Source organism: Meleagris gallopavo, unplaced genomic scaffold, assembly GCF_000146605.3.
Source record: "Meleagris gallopavo isolate NT-WF06-2002-E0010 breed Aviagen turkey brand Nicholas breeding stock unplaced genomic scaffold, Turkey_5.1 ChrUn_random_7180001949139, whole genome shotgun sequence".
NCBI lineage: Eukaryota > Metazoa > Chordata > Aves > Galliformes > Phasianidae > Meleagris > Meleagris gallopavo.
The window spans coordinates 3,786-17,488 of record NW_011210661.1 but is presented as its reverse complement, the minus strand read 5'-3'; the positions used below and the strand labels follow the sequence as shown (position 1 = coordinate 17,488).

The 13,703-nt window shown below is 53.9% G+C and overlaps 1 protein-coding gene across 1 annotated transcript; it reads left to right on the top strand.

Moving 5' to 3' along the window:
* Window positions 1–6,555: 6,555 nt before the first annotated feature.
* On the top strand, window positions 6,556–11,524 carry LOC100544113 (keratin, type II cytoskeletal 4-like). The gene is made up of 9 exons (XM_010727865.3): window positions 6,556–7,137; window positions 7,714–7,928; window positions 9,057–9,117; window positions 9,532–9,627; window positions 9,708–9,872; window positions 9,996–10,121; window positions 10,286–10,506; window positions 10,676–10,710; window positions 10,790–11,524. The coding sequence occupies exons 1-9, from the start codon at window positions 6,634–6,636 to the stop codon at window positions 11,020–11,022; spliced, it is 1,656 nt and encodes a 551-aa protein (XP_010726167.1). The 5' UTR covers window positions 6,556–6,633; the 3' UTR covers window positions 11,023–11,524.
* Window positions 11,525–13,703: the final 2,179 nt, after the last annotated feature.

The window sequence follows — 13,703 nt, the reverse complement described above, 5'->3', positions numbered from 1 at the left end:
GCAGAGTCGGGTTTGGAGTTTGGGATTTGGGTTTGGGATTAGGGATTTAGAGGATGGGATTTGGGGTTCAGAGTATGAGGCTTGGGATCTGGATTATGGGGTTTGGAGTTTGGGATTTAGGATTTGGGATTAGGGATTTGAGGTTTGGGATTTGGGGTTCGGAAGCTGCGGCAATGCACCGTACCATCCAGGTGCCCCACAGATGAGGTTTTGCTGTCACCTGACCCTGAGACACCAAGGGACAGTGGCCATGACTTCCCACCCAGACTCACCCACCCCACCTCGTGTTCCCCACCCCAAAGCCAACCCAACTCACTGTTCTATGGGGGATGAGCACCCAGGTGATGGGGGAGTCAAACCCACCCCACAGCTCTCCAAATGCCACAGACCCCAAAGGTGAGCCCATTGGGTGGGGGCATTGTCACCATGCCAAACTGGAGATGCTGAAGTTTGGGGACACCAGGGTTTGGGGGGACATCAAAGTTTGGGAACACTGAGGTTTGGGGACACCAAGGATCGGGGAAAATGAGGTTTGAGGGCATTAAGTGTTGGGCACACAAAATCTTGGGAACATTGAGGTTTAGGGACAGCAATACTTGGAGACACTGAGGTTTAGGGAGACCAAGAGTTGGGGACGCCAGGGCTTGGGGACACTGAAGTTTGGGGACATCAAGGGTTGGGTACACCAATGATTGGGTACCCCAAAACTTGGGGATACTGAGGTATGGGGACACCAGTGGTTGGGGGCACCAAAGCTTGGGGACACCAAGGTTTGGGGAAGTGGAAGTTTAGGACATCAGGGCCTGGGGACACCAAAACCTGGGGACATTGATGCTTGGGAGCATCAAAGTTTGGGAACACCAAAGTCTGAGTACACAGAGGCTTAGGGACATGGAGATTTGGGGACATTGTGCCTGGGGGCAGCAAGATTTGGGGACACCAAGGTTTGGAGACACCAAGGTTTGGGGTCATCAAGATTTGGGGACAACATAGCTTGGGGACGTGGTCTGACCCTGCATGTGGGCTGTGACCCCATGTCCCCCTCCCCAGTGTCCATGTCCCAGGGCTGGTGTGGTGCCAGGGCATCACGCCACAGGAGGTGCTGCTGATTCATGGGCAGATGTTCCTGGCACTGTGAGCGCCCATGCGTGTATGGATCCTGGAGGGGGCAGAGCCTTTTGGGTTGTCCCAGCACTGGCACAGGGAGTTTCCAGCTCTGAACCCAAATTTTTGCCTGAATGGGTTCTTTTACCCCAAAATTGTGTCCCCTTGTGGTCCCCTTGGGGTCCCACTGCTGGAAGACCCAGGATGACATTTTGGGGACCCCTTCTGCAACACTGCACCCAAATTGGATGGAGGAACCCCAAAACTGCCCCCTCCTCCTCCTCCGACCCAGTTTTACCCCAGCGGGGAAAATAAGGGCACTACTGGGAAGTTAGGGGCAATATTGGGGAATTAAGGGCAATATTGGGGGAATAAAGACAGTATTGTGGAAGTGGGAATGATATTGGGGGAAATAAGGGCAGTATCGGGGAATTACAGACAAGATTGGGAAAATAAGAGTAGTATTGGGGATTTAGGGGCATTACTGGGGAAATAGGGACAAGACTGGGGAAATAAGGGCAGTATTGGGGAATTAGGGGTAGCATTGGGGAAATAAGGGCAACATTGGGGTATTTGAGTCAGTATTGGGGACACAGGGGCAGTATTGGGGAAGTAGGGACAATATTGAGGAAATGGACACTTGTAGAAATAGGGACAAGACTGGGGAAATAAGAGCAGTATTGGAGAATTAGGGGCAGTATTGGGGAAACAAGGGCAACATTGAGGAAATAAGGGCAGTATTGGGGTATTAGAGGCTGTATTGGGGAAATAAGGGCACTATTGGGGGAATTAGGGGCACTGTTGAGGGAATAAAGGCATTATGGGGGAAATAGGAACAAGACTGGGGAAATAAGGGGGCAATATAGGGGGTATTAAAAGCAATACTGGGGAAATACGGGCAAGATTGGGGAATTAAAGGCACTATTGGGGAATTAAGGGTGCTGTCGGTGGCAGGGGGCTCAGCTGGGGCGCGCCGGGGGGCACAGGGCCAACAGCAAGCTGGGGCCTGCTGACGAGGTTTTGCCTGTAATTAGTGGTGGGGCAGGAGCCGCCCAAAGCTCACTCTCTGCATTTTCACACGCACACCCCTCGTGCCCTTCCCGGCCCTGGGGGGAGATTTCCCGGGGGGATTTGGCTCCTTTTGGAGTTTCCCCAACCCAATAGGTTCCCCCCCGGTCCCACAATGTCCCCACAATTTCAGTTGCCCCCTCCCTATTTCTGCTCAATGCTCCAACACAGTGCATTTTGGGGAGGGCATTGCTTTTTTTTTTTTAGGGGGGGGGTATGTTTTCCCAAAGTGTGGGATGAGGTGACGGGGAGGGACAGATCCATCCTCTCCCTCTCCCCCAGCTCTTCCCCATCCATTTATGCAGATTTCTCTCCAAAATGTGCTCTTCCCATCCAAAAACCCAATTCTCCCCATTGTGCAGTGCAGTGGGGCAAAGACCCCTACTCCCTCTGCAGCCCCCACTGGAACTGCATTGCATTTCTGCAAAGCTCGAGGGCTTCACACGTGTTTTCCCTTGTTCCTTTTTTGCATCCTGACCCGGGGAGATGCTCTGCACCCCAAATCCTGGAGGCAAAGCCACATGGCGGTTCAGCCCCATATCCTCCCATTGCCCATTGGTGCAGCACAGCCCCTCTCTGCTCCTCATTGGCCCCACTTTGGGGACTCTGCTCACAGAACTGCAGGTCCTGAGCCGGGAGCTCTGCCCCCTATTTTTTGGGGTGCTCAGAGAAGGAGTGCTGGGCTCTCCCTATGGGGCAGTGGCTGGGCTCTGACCTTTGGAAGTTGCCCACCATTCTCCCTGCGTGGCACGCGGGGCTCATTCTGCACTGCATCTGGGGCTGCTTTCCGATGGCCACAAAGCACTCCACGCCATCACCAAAAGGAAACAGTTGCCCTGATGGATGCTACCGATGGAGGGCCACGGTTCCCAGAAGAAGGTGTTGCCTGTGAGCCAGGTTAGCAGCCGGGTATTGCAGGCAGAGCCCGGGGCTCCGCTGTGCGCAACGCAGTGGGGACGGCCCAAGGAGTGCCGCCGTCTTCTGCAATAGGCGCCTTTGATCTCGCTCGGGATCCACCTTGTTATTTCTGCTCGATGATTCCCAGCTCGGGCCCCAGCCCTGCAATTTGCCCGCTTACTAATTGCGAGTCCGCGCTGCTCAGCGGAGCGGTGCTTTGCTCTCCTGAACGCATCTTTGGGGTGAAACCGGGCAGATTTGGGCTCGTCGGTCTTCCTTTCCACTGTGGGGTGAGGGGGCTGTGATATGAGGTTCCATACGTGGGGCAGAGGGACACGGACCCACTCCCTGCCGTTATCCCACCATCTGCACCGGGCATCAAAGCACAGGAGCAGCCCCAGGCGTTTTCCTGCCCACTCTGGCTCCTTCCTCCCTTTATTCCTTCTGTTTTGCATCCCAGACCCGGCTCACCCTGGGGGAATATGGGGACAGCAAGCAGACAAACTGGAGAGCCCAGTGCTGCTCCGTTCCCTCCCTGCCAGTAGCTTTTTTGGGGCTGTGGGGAGCATCTGTGGGTCTGAAGCACTTCATGTCCCAGCAGCAGCTGGGGGGCTTCCATCACTGCGATACCTATGGGAACTGTGAGATGCTGAATCCTGCCAACTCCTGTTGGGTTCAGTCTTGGAAAGTTGGGAAAGAGCATCCAGATCCTCGAGCCCAGCCATGAAGCCAGTCCCTAAATGCTGGCATTCCTGCCTGGGAATGGAGCATCCCATCATGGTCACCTCCTGCTCCTCCACAGAGCCCCAGAGATATAACATCTCCGTGTCCCTGTGAAGAACTGCAGTGGCACACTGATTCCGTGGGTCCCAGCCCCATGGTGTCACCTCAGGGTGCTAGGCATGGCCTCTACCAGTGACAGGGCTCGATGGGAATGAGGAGCTCATTAAAACGGGCTGGCTGCTCTAATTGGAGCAGCTCTGGGCATTGCTGGGGTGGTGGAACCTCTGGCTCAGGATTTCCACCTCTGGGTTCTGGAAGGGCCAGAAAGCTGTCAGGTATTTGTATCTTCCCATGGGAAGAGCCTCCTGGCCTGATTCTGGCTCTTTTCTAAGCTGGGCTGAGCAAAACCTTCATGCATGGGCAGAACCCGGGAGTTGTCCCCTGTCCTGGGGTGCAGAAGTCCCTCTGGAGGTGGTTGTGTGAGGTCATGGTGTTGTGTGGTGGGACAGCATCAGCTGTTGGGAACCCCCAGGCTTGTGATGGGAACACATGGCTCTGAACCTGGTGGTGACTTGATTTAGCCTGGTTTTGGGTATAGGAAAGGAGCCTGGGGTGCTGTTCTGAAGGAGGATCCAAGTCTGCTGGTTGTGGAAAGGTCTTGGCTCCATTGTGCGCTTTGTTGTACATTCATGGCACTGCTCACTGTGCCCTGCATCCCCTCATGATCCCACAGTCACTCATGACCCAGCAGCCCCTCATGTCCCCACAGCCCCTCATGGCCCTATAGTCCTCCCCAAGCCCACAGTGAATAAAACAGAAGGGAACACAGCAAGGCCACCTCCAGGATGACCCAAAGCCCCTCGCAGCAGCGCAGTTGCAGCCCCAGCCACTCAGCTGGCATCTCCCACCCCAAAAGAGGGCTGGGACCTCATGGGTGTAGCAGTGCACACACTGAGCCCTGTGCTTCTTGGGTAAGCGTCCGGATGGGCGCAGAGCCAGCGCCGCATGCCAGGGACCGCTGGCAGAGCCACCCTGGGAGCTGCGCCGGGCTCCAACAGGTTCACTCAGTTTCTCCATCGGTTGCATAAAGGTGGAGGAGATGCAGCTGCCGCCGCCTTTGGCAAAGAAACCTCAGGGTGTCCCCGTGGAATTGGGGAGCCCAAAGCTCTGTAAAGGGTGGTGGCTGTGAGGTGCAGAGCTCAGCGGCTTCTCCACATGGTGCAGATCCTCTTTGGGCTGGAAATGGAGAAGGACGGTGAGGTTCCAGAGGAAAAGTGCTCCCTCCGTCCCAATTCCCCTGCAGAGATGGTTCAGCTCTGCTCCCGGCCCCAGATTTGCATGTTTGCAGGGGAAAAGCTGAGAGGAAACAGGCCCTGAGCTGGAACTGGTTCCCCAAACCTCTCCCATGAGTGTCTCCAATAAAAGATAATTACAGAGTGCGTGGTGTGAGGCTGGCTTTTGTCGTCATGGCTGCAGCTGCACCTTGTGGTTTGAGGGGAAGTTTTATTTTTTTCCTTTTAATGGCAGGATAAGCGGGGATCCTCGGTTTGATGGCACCTTCAGACACCTCCGCCAATTAAAATATAAATTAAAAGTGGTTAAGCAATTAATCTGGATGTGTTAGAACAATGAGAGCGTGCTGACAGGTGGTGGCAGCTGGCGGGTGGTGGCAGCATGGACAGAATGGGGCTGATGATGGACCCACAGGGAACGATCCCAGCAGCCTTTCTACAATGCTCCTGCTGGAAACACAGCTCCAGCCTTGGCTCCCTTCCACCAGGAAAGGTGGAAGTAGGATCAAAGTCCCCATGCTCATTTTCTGCCCTTTTTATCCCATAACTGTGGAATGATGTGTATTGGGCACGCTTCCAGGATGTTGGAGGAGACCCTTTGGAGGTCGTCTGTGAAGTTGATGGCTGCTGGATTCTGTCCTGCTCATCTCCAAAGGTCTGTTTGCTTTGCGGGGAACTCAGAGACACTTCAAAACACCTCTGGTCTTGGCACGATCCCCATTGGGGAATTGGAAACCCTTGACATGGACATTGCTCGTTAGCTGGTAATGGCACCTCGACCCTAATGAAGAAAGGTGAAGATGTAGGGTGAGGGTTACATGGAAACACAAAGATGTTCTGGGCTCTGCAGCCCCCGTGTGTCCCTCTGGGCTCAGTAAGCCACAGTCAGAGTGGTCCAACCTTCTAGAAACCCGTCAAAACCTTCTAGAAACTCCCTTATTGACACAAAGCTGATGCTAACCCTAAGACTAAGTCTTGCTGGGCTCCCTCCCTCGGTTATGAAATAGCTTTGGCCAAACCGAATCGAACTGGAGCAGAAAGTTGAACAGGAGTGCATCTGGGGCTGTGATTGGGAAACCAGGCTTTTGTCAGAATTCAGCGAACCAAGCACCTGCCATACGGCTCCCAATGAGTAATGGAGCCAAGACAGGGGTCTCCCTGGAGGGTGTAACACACCAAGCAGCTTGTAGTGCTTTGTCACTGCCAGAAGAACTATAGAAGGACCCGTGATGGGTTGACAGCACCAGCTCAGGAAATCTGATTTGACGATGTGCTTCCAACACCAACAATAGATTTGTTTTACTTTCTGAGCTATCTAGGGAGTGTTTTGAGGCAGGTCACGGGGAAGGCAGAGAGGAGGGGGGAGGGCATGGTTCCAAGCACACCTAAAACCATTCTTAGAATAAAAAATCACATCTCCACTCCCCTGACAGCTGGCCAACTCCCTCCGAGCATAAAAAGGGGCGTTCAGGCACTGTGCTCGCAGGACAGAGCTTCTTTTGCCTCTGGACACCACTCAGCTCTCCTCTCCTACCACAAACCTATCGCCATGTCTCGTCAGTCATCTGCTTTCAAGAAGGGATTCAGCTCCAGCTCTGCTTGCTTAGGAGGGAAGAACAAGGTCACCTTCAGCACGGTGGCCCGAGGATGCCGAGGGCCTGCTGGCAACGCTGGGGGCTTCAGCAGCCGCAGCCTCTATAGCCTGGGAGGGAGCAAGAGCACCGCTCTGGGAGGATTTGGAGTTGGAGGCGTCTGCAGAGGGTTTGGGGCTGGTGGCCAAGGCTTTGGCTATGGTATTGGCAATGGGATAGGGTTTGGCAGCGGGGCCGGATGTGGCTTCGGTGGTGGTTTTGGTGGCTTCGGTGGAGGGTTTGATGGCGGGGCTGGGGGCTTCGCCCAGTGCCCACCGGGCGGCATCAGGGAGGTGACCATCAACCAGAGCCTGCTGACCCCGCTCCACCTGGAGATCGACCCCGAGATCCAGAAGGTGCGGACACAGGAGAGGGAGGAGCTGAAGACCCTCAACAACAAATTTGCCTCCTTCATCGACAAGGTAAGAGCTGGGTCTGGGGGGAGGCTGAACTTTGCTGGCTTGTGAAATGGGCACAGAGGGAACAGTGAGCCCAGCACTGCCCCAAAGCTGTACAGGCAGAAAGGAGGCTGCAGTGTCAGAAGAAGTAATGATCCCAAGGTGTTGGAGAACAGCAGGAATGGGATCCTTGATTTGGAGGCCATGACACTGGTGCTAACCCAGGGGGCCATGCAGCAGCATGCAGAACATCCTCAGAGAAGGTTGCTCCCCTCCACCTGTGGGCCATTGGGTGTTTCGTCCCTGTGTTTGTCGCCCAAACTCATCATGAAGGAGAAAGCACTGAAGTGACAGAGCTCAGCACATTTCTTCTGTTTAGACCCTGTGGGATGGGAGAGGAAAGGTCGCCCTTCGCCGTGAGAATGGGTTTCCCATCTCACCAGTGGGACTCTGGGGGAGGATGGGGAGTTTTTGGAGAGGAGGCGAGAACAGACAGAAGGGCTGAACTCATTAAATGTAGGCAATGCAGGAAAACAAACAACAGAGAGATGCTTTGAGGAACATTCTGACTTTTCTCTGTCCACCCCCGTCATTACTCAGGTGCGATTCCTAGAACAGCAGAACAAAGTCCTGGAGACCAAATGGAAGCTCCTACAGGAGCAAAGCCCCATCACGAGCACCAGGAGCCTGGACCCATATTTTGAAGTCTACATCAGCGGGCTGAGGAAGCAGCTGGATGGCCTTTCCAGCGAGAAGATACAGCTGGAGTCAGAGCTGAAGAGCTTCCAGGACATGGTGGAGGACTTCAAGACCAAGTGCGTGGCTCATGGTGCCAGCGCGGGGCTCGGCAGTGCTGGGCAGCTCTAGGGATGTCCCCAGATCTAGGACCAAATGGATTTATTCTGGATTCACTCCTAGCAATGTCTGAGCTCTGGCTGATTTCACCAGCTGTGCAAAGCAGATTGTTTGGAGACTTTTTTGCCACTTCTATTTTACTTTAATTTTTTTGAGTAGCAAGTGGCGAAAAAAATAGGAGTAAAGACTTACTCTGAGCGGTCAGAACGTTCAAAGAATGATGGGAATTGGCAGTGTTTCACTTGTTGCAGCCATCCATGCTATGAGGAAGTTGCAGCAGCTGCGAGCTCTGACAGCAGGCGATGGTTTTTCGAGGTGTGCCCAGCACTCATTGTTGTGTGAACTGCAGTTGTCACCAGCACAGGATCTTCTGCTATTTGCCTTTCCCCATTCGAGAGTCCGTGACATTATGATTTAATGAAGCAATTAGGGCAGTTGCTAAATCCCACTATAATTTCCTCATGGGTTTCCTCATGGATTCCTTACAATAATTTCCTTCATAGTTTGAAGCTTACTTAGATGGTTCTTTGGAACGCTGATGAGAGGGGGATTAATTATTATCCTGATATGATGAGGTTAATTTGCTCCATCAGAAGAGCAAAGATGGAGAAATATCTCAGCTGATAAGATGCAGATAACTGGGATTTGGGAACAACTTGATCCCTCGCCTTGCTCGATTTTTGCTGAGGCTGTAGGATGAGAGGTGATGTGGTTCTGGAGGAGACCTCCGTTGCTCCAAGCTCTGCAGTGTGCAGCTGCCACGGACATTCCCTCTTCATTGCAGGGGATTAGATGGGATGACCACTAAAAAAAACCAAACTCCAGCAGTTCCATGATTGTAAGGTTCTGTGCCATGGCTACGATGGCCAACAGGAGACCAGGAGGTCTCCTCGTGGAGGCAGCAGGATGTTTGTAATGGAAGGTTCCAGGGCTTGTGCAGGATGAAGCCCCACTTCTGTTTGGCCACAGTCTGCTCATAGCACCTCTGTTTTTTGCTGCACCCATTGTTCCAAGGCCAGCAGCCACCAGCAGTGGAGCAGGAGCCAAAATAAGCAGAGAGATTGAATCTCCCTCGTTATCCCCAACAGGTACGAAGAGGAAATCAACAAAAGGACAGCTGCAGAGAACGACTTTGTGCTCCTAAAGAAGGTAAAACTCTGGGCAGCCCAAGCCTGTGTGAGGAGGACCAAGCACTTGCAGGCACAAGGGCAGGCTTTAATTAAGCTTGTGTCTCGTTAGAATAAGGAGAGCTGAAGGCAGAACCCCCCAGGGCAGAGGGGGAGACTGATGGGAGTTGGTGCTCCTCCTCCCTGGAGCAAAACATCCAGATATCTGAATTGCCACCTTTATCTGTGTTTTCTAAGCGCATTGTCATTTTTAATTATTTTATACAAATTTCCACCTGGTTCTCAGCAGAGCTTTGCACTGGTGGGGCTTAGATGTAACACAGAGCCCCCAGAGTTGTGTACTGCGGAGATGGAGCAGCACACTGACTTATGGGGCTCGACTTAGACCCAACTGTGCGCATCAGGTGAAAGCTTTCAGCCCTAATTTCTGCTGCAGGATGTGGATGGTGTCTACATGAACAAAGTGGAGCTTCAGGCCAAGTTGGACTCTCTGGCAGATGAGCTGAACTTCCTGAGGAACCTCTACGAAGCGGTGAGTGTGCAGCAGAATGGGATGGAACCACGGGGAAGGTGTCCTAGCAGGGCTCAAGACAAAGCTGGTGGGAATTGCAGGAGCTGTGCCAGATGCAGAAGACTGTTTCTGACACCTCCGTGGTGCTGTCCATGGACAACAACCGCAGCCTGGACTTGGACAGCATCATTGCAGAAGTGAAGGCGCAGTACGAGGAGATTGCCAACCGGAGCCGGCTGGAGGCTGAGACCTGGTACCAGAGCAAGGTGAGGGCTATCTTCATGGCAATGGTAGGGCTGAGGGGCCTGTGTGCTCCCCTTTCTGGTGTGGAGAAATCCAGGGAGACCTCATGCTGCCCCTGATGATCTTCTCTGTCCCCTGCCCATCAGTATGAGGAGCTGCAGGCCACTGCAGGAAAGCATGGAGACAGTCTGAGGGACACCAAAGCTGAGATCTCTGAGCTCAACCGCGTGATCCAGAGGCTACGGGCTGAGATTGAGAACGTGAAAAAGCAGGTAGGGGTTTCATGTTCTGGGGAATGGGTGTGAGATCCTCGTAATTCCTCTTGGAGCTGTGCCCTGGTCAGAGATGTTTGGGATCAGCTGAGCCAGGTGATACGGGCACAGAGCGCTGCAGTGGCCTCTGCTCAATGCGCTGCATCCCTGTCCTTGTCCTGCAGTGTGAGACCATTCAGAGCTCCATTGCTGATGCTGAGCAGCGTGGGGAGCTGGCCCTGAAGGATGCCAGAGACAAGCTGACTGAGCTGGAGACAGCCCTGAAGAAAGCCAAGGCAGACCTGGCCCAGCAGCTGCGCGAGTACCAGGAGCTGATGAACGTCAAGCTGGCACTGGACATCGAGATTGCAACCTACAGGAAGCTGCTGGAGGGCGAGGAGTGCAGGTGGGTGGGGATATGGCTGGATCACATCCTGCTAAGTCAATGGGAAGGATGCAGAGTAGCACATCTTCTGTTAAGATATCAACAGCGCTGCCCTCCACCGTGGTCCTATGGAGCGTGATGGACCCAAGCTGGTGGGGCGGTGCTGACGCTCCATCTCTTTTCCTTGCAGGATGTCTGGGGAGTGCCAGAGCAACGTGAGCATCTGTAAGTACTAGCCTGCCCCTGCTCCCTGCGCTCCCTGGCTCTGCTGGTGGTAACCCCACACCCTTCCTTGTCCCCGCAGCTGTGGTGGGCGGCAGCAGTTCCATAGGAGGTGGATACGGCGGCGGTCTCTGCCTTGGAGGAGGAGGATTGGGATTCGGCGCTGGGAGCGGGAGGGGCAGCTGCAGCACGGGCGGTGCTGGCTTCTGCTACAGCCTGGGAGGGGGAGGATTCGGCTCTGGAGCGGGCAGCTCCGTCGTGGTGGGCTCTGGCGGCATCCTGAAGAACAGCTCTGTGTCCGCCCGGCGGCAGTAGGGCAGAGAGCTGTCCCCGTCCCCGGCACCCAAAGGAGAAAGGAAGCAAACATCACCAGGACCACCACTCCGCTGCCCAGCTGAGAGCCGCCCATCTGTCGGGCCAGGCACTGCCCTCTTTTGGACATCGCATGGGAAAAGAACAGCAGGCTTCATCCACCACAGTGACTGAGATGCTCTGCAGAGGGCTTGGGAACCTCTCGCTTCACCAACCTCCTCCTTGAGACACCCTAAAGCTGTTGCATGGAGCTGAGAGCTGGCGCTGGAAGGACCCACCACCCCAAAGCCCCCAGCCACAAAGCACCCCACACAATGCACAGCCTGTGGGGTCTGGGCATCCCTTGAGGTCTCCCATGAGACCCTGACATGCTGCAGTGACTCCAGAGTGCTCACCTCTGTTTGGGCTTTGCCTTTTTGTTGTGATTGTGAGAACACTCGTGCTTGTTTGCTTAAGCCTTTCTCCTTTGGCATGTGCCATACCCCAATAAACACTAGAGGCAGTACACTGGTGTGGTTTTCTTTCTGAGCAGGCATTTTCGTGTTGCAACAAGACTGCTCTTCTGCTGAGGCCTGAAAGGTGTCCTGACTTTCTCCTGCCCTTTCAGGGACACAAAGCGAGCACTTGCACATGTATGCAACTGGGATGAGCAGGGGCTGACAAAATGGTGGCCAGTGAAATCTAGGGGGACCATCATATTCCTGGTAGCATGTGGCACAAGAAAGACATAAAATTATTATAGGGAGGAGGCTGGGCTGGAGCTGGCTGTGGTCTCTATTGCCCTCCTCTCTTTGGGGCATGGAAGAAACTCTAAGCCCTTTGAGAGCAGAGCTGATGTTTGGGGTTGCAGTTGGAGATGTCAGCAGATGCTGCACTCCTGTTGGGTCCCTGTGATGGTGTCCATCTGTAGAGTCATAGGATGTTCCCAGTTGGTGAGAGAAAGGCTGTCCCACTCTGCTCTGTGCTGAGGGGAGGCCTCATGGTAATCCTATAGCTCCTCATGACCTACCGGCCATCATGGCCCTACAGTTCCTCATAGGGAGCAGAGGAGCAGCTCTGAGCTCTGCTCTCTGATGGCAGCAACAGGACCCAAGAGAATGGCATGGAGATTCGTCTTTAGATGGTCAGGTGGGGGTGAGGGAAGAGCTTTGCCCTAGAGAGCGGTGGACATGGCACAGCTCCCCAAGGCAGTGGGCATGGCCCCAACCTGCTGGAGCTCAGGAAGCACTGGGACACCGCTCCCAGACATCAAGTTTGGGTTTGTGCGGTGTGTTGTGGAGCCAGGATTTGGACTCTGATCCCTGTGGGTCCCTTCCAACTTGGGACATTGTGTGATTCTGCGATTCTATAATCCCAAATTGGAATGAATCCCCAAGGATCAGAGTCCAACACCAACTCCACCTCTGCCTGACCACTGGGGGCAATGTGCAGCCTCCATCTCTCCCTCACCACCTCCTGAGGTCCTCATGAGGGTGGAGGTGGGCACCTTCCTCTGTTCTGCTGGCTGAGTGCTGTTGGAGCATCCTGCAGGGAATGAGGGAAGGGTGGCTGTCCTCTATCTGGATTATTGGTGTGATTGCTACTGTCCTGTGTTAGACCAGGCCAGGCTTGGGCATGAAGTTCCAGCCTCTGAGGACAGGGAAATCACACACTGCTGCAGCCCACCCCTCTCCCAGCAGTGAAATATTGCTTATGAGCTGCCAATGTAGAGCCAAAATTGCTCGGTATGGTTTCACCTCTTGCTCAGGAGACCTTGAGTCACATCCCTGGTCAACCACAGCTGATGAGTCACCGTGCTCCGCTCCCTGCTCCTACAGCTGGAGACACTGCAAGCAGCCAAGGCGTGTAGCTGCTTGGATGGGGATGTTGCCTGGGCAATGGTGAATGCTCCGGGAGGTTGCAAAGGGACTTGGAAAGGTGTTGAATGAAAAGACATCGCTGCCCTCTTGCCTCCATGATTGACTCTTGACAGGGCTTCGGGATGTGTACAGAGGTTTAAAACAAACAGACACCAGAAAGCATTTTTCTTTTGTTCCTTTGATTGCAGCAGCAATTAGGGGAGAATTCTCCTGGGCTGGATTGAGTCATGACAATTTCTGCCTTTTGTTGGAACAGCAAGAACTTTGCTTGACCTGAAAGAGGCCTCATCTAATTTTATTGAGCTTGCCCTCCATGTTAATAATCTCTCTCAGAGCATGCTTGCATGAAGGGAATGCTGAGATGTCAATGTTTTACTGAACATGTGAGGTTTTAGTGCTCAGCTCAGCTTGTCCTCCTGCTCTCCCCAGTTCCACGCAGCTCCTGTCCAAGCACACAAACACTGAGCGTCTTCTCCTCCACCACTTTATGCTGTCCTTCAGCACAGCAGTGGGCACAGCGATGTCACTGCAGATCATTGGATTCTGAGCCACATGTTGCGTTTGAGCTCATGACGGTGTCGATACCCAAATCCCTGCCTGATTTCCCAAACTTGGCCGGAGACGCGGTGGTGACTCAATGAGAACGTTATCTAACCATGTGCTTGGGCCGGGAGCATTGTGCTGACTTAACGAATCTCCTGCTGAGAGCTGCTCGGAAACTGAAACCTCCCAATCACGTCGTCCTGCCTGCAGGAGGAGAAAGGAACCACGCAACCATGTGTTTGGCAATCTGGAGGGAGGAGAGGGAATAGATCAGCCTGATGC

Coding starts and splice junctions, on each gene's coding strand:
- LOC100544113 (XM_010727865.3), top strand. CDS start 6,634: ATGTCTCGTCAGTCATCTGCTTTCAAGAAGGGATTCAGCTCCAGCTCT. Junction 9,118..9,531: donor ACTTTGTGCTCCTAAAGAAG/GTAAAACTCTGG, acceptor TTTCTGCTGCAG/GATGTGGATGGTGTCTACAT. Junction 10,507..10,675: donor CTGGAGGGCGAGGAGTGCAG/GTGGGTGGGGAT, acceptor TTTTCCTTGCAG/GATGTCTGGGGAGTGCCAGA.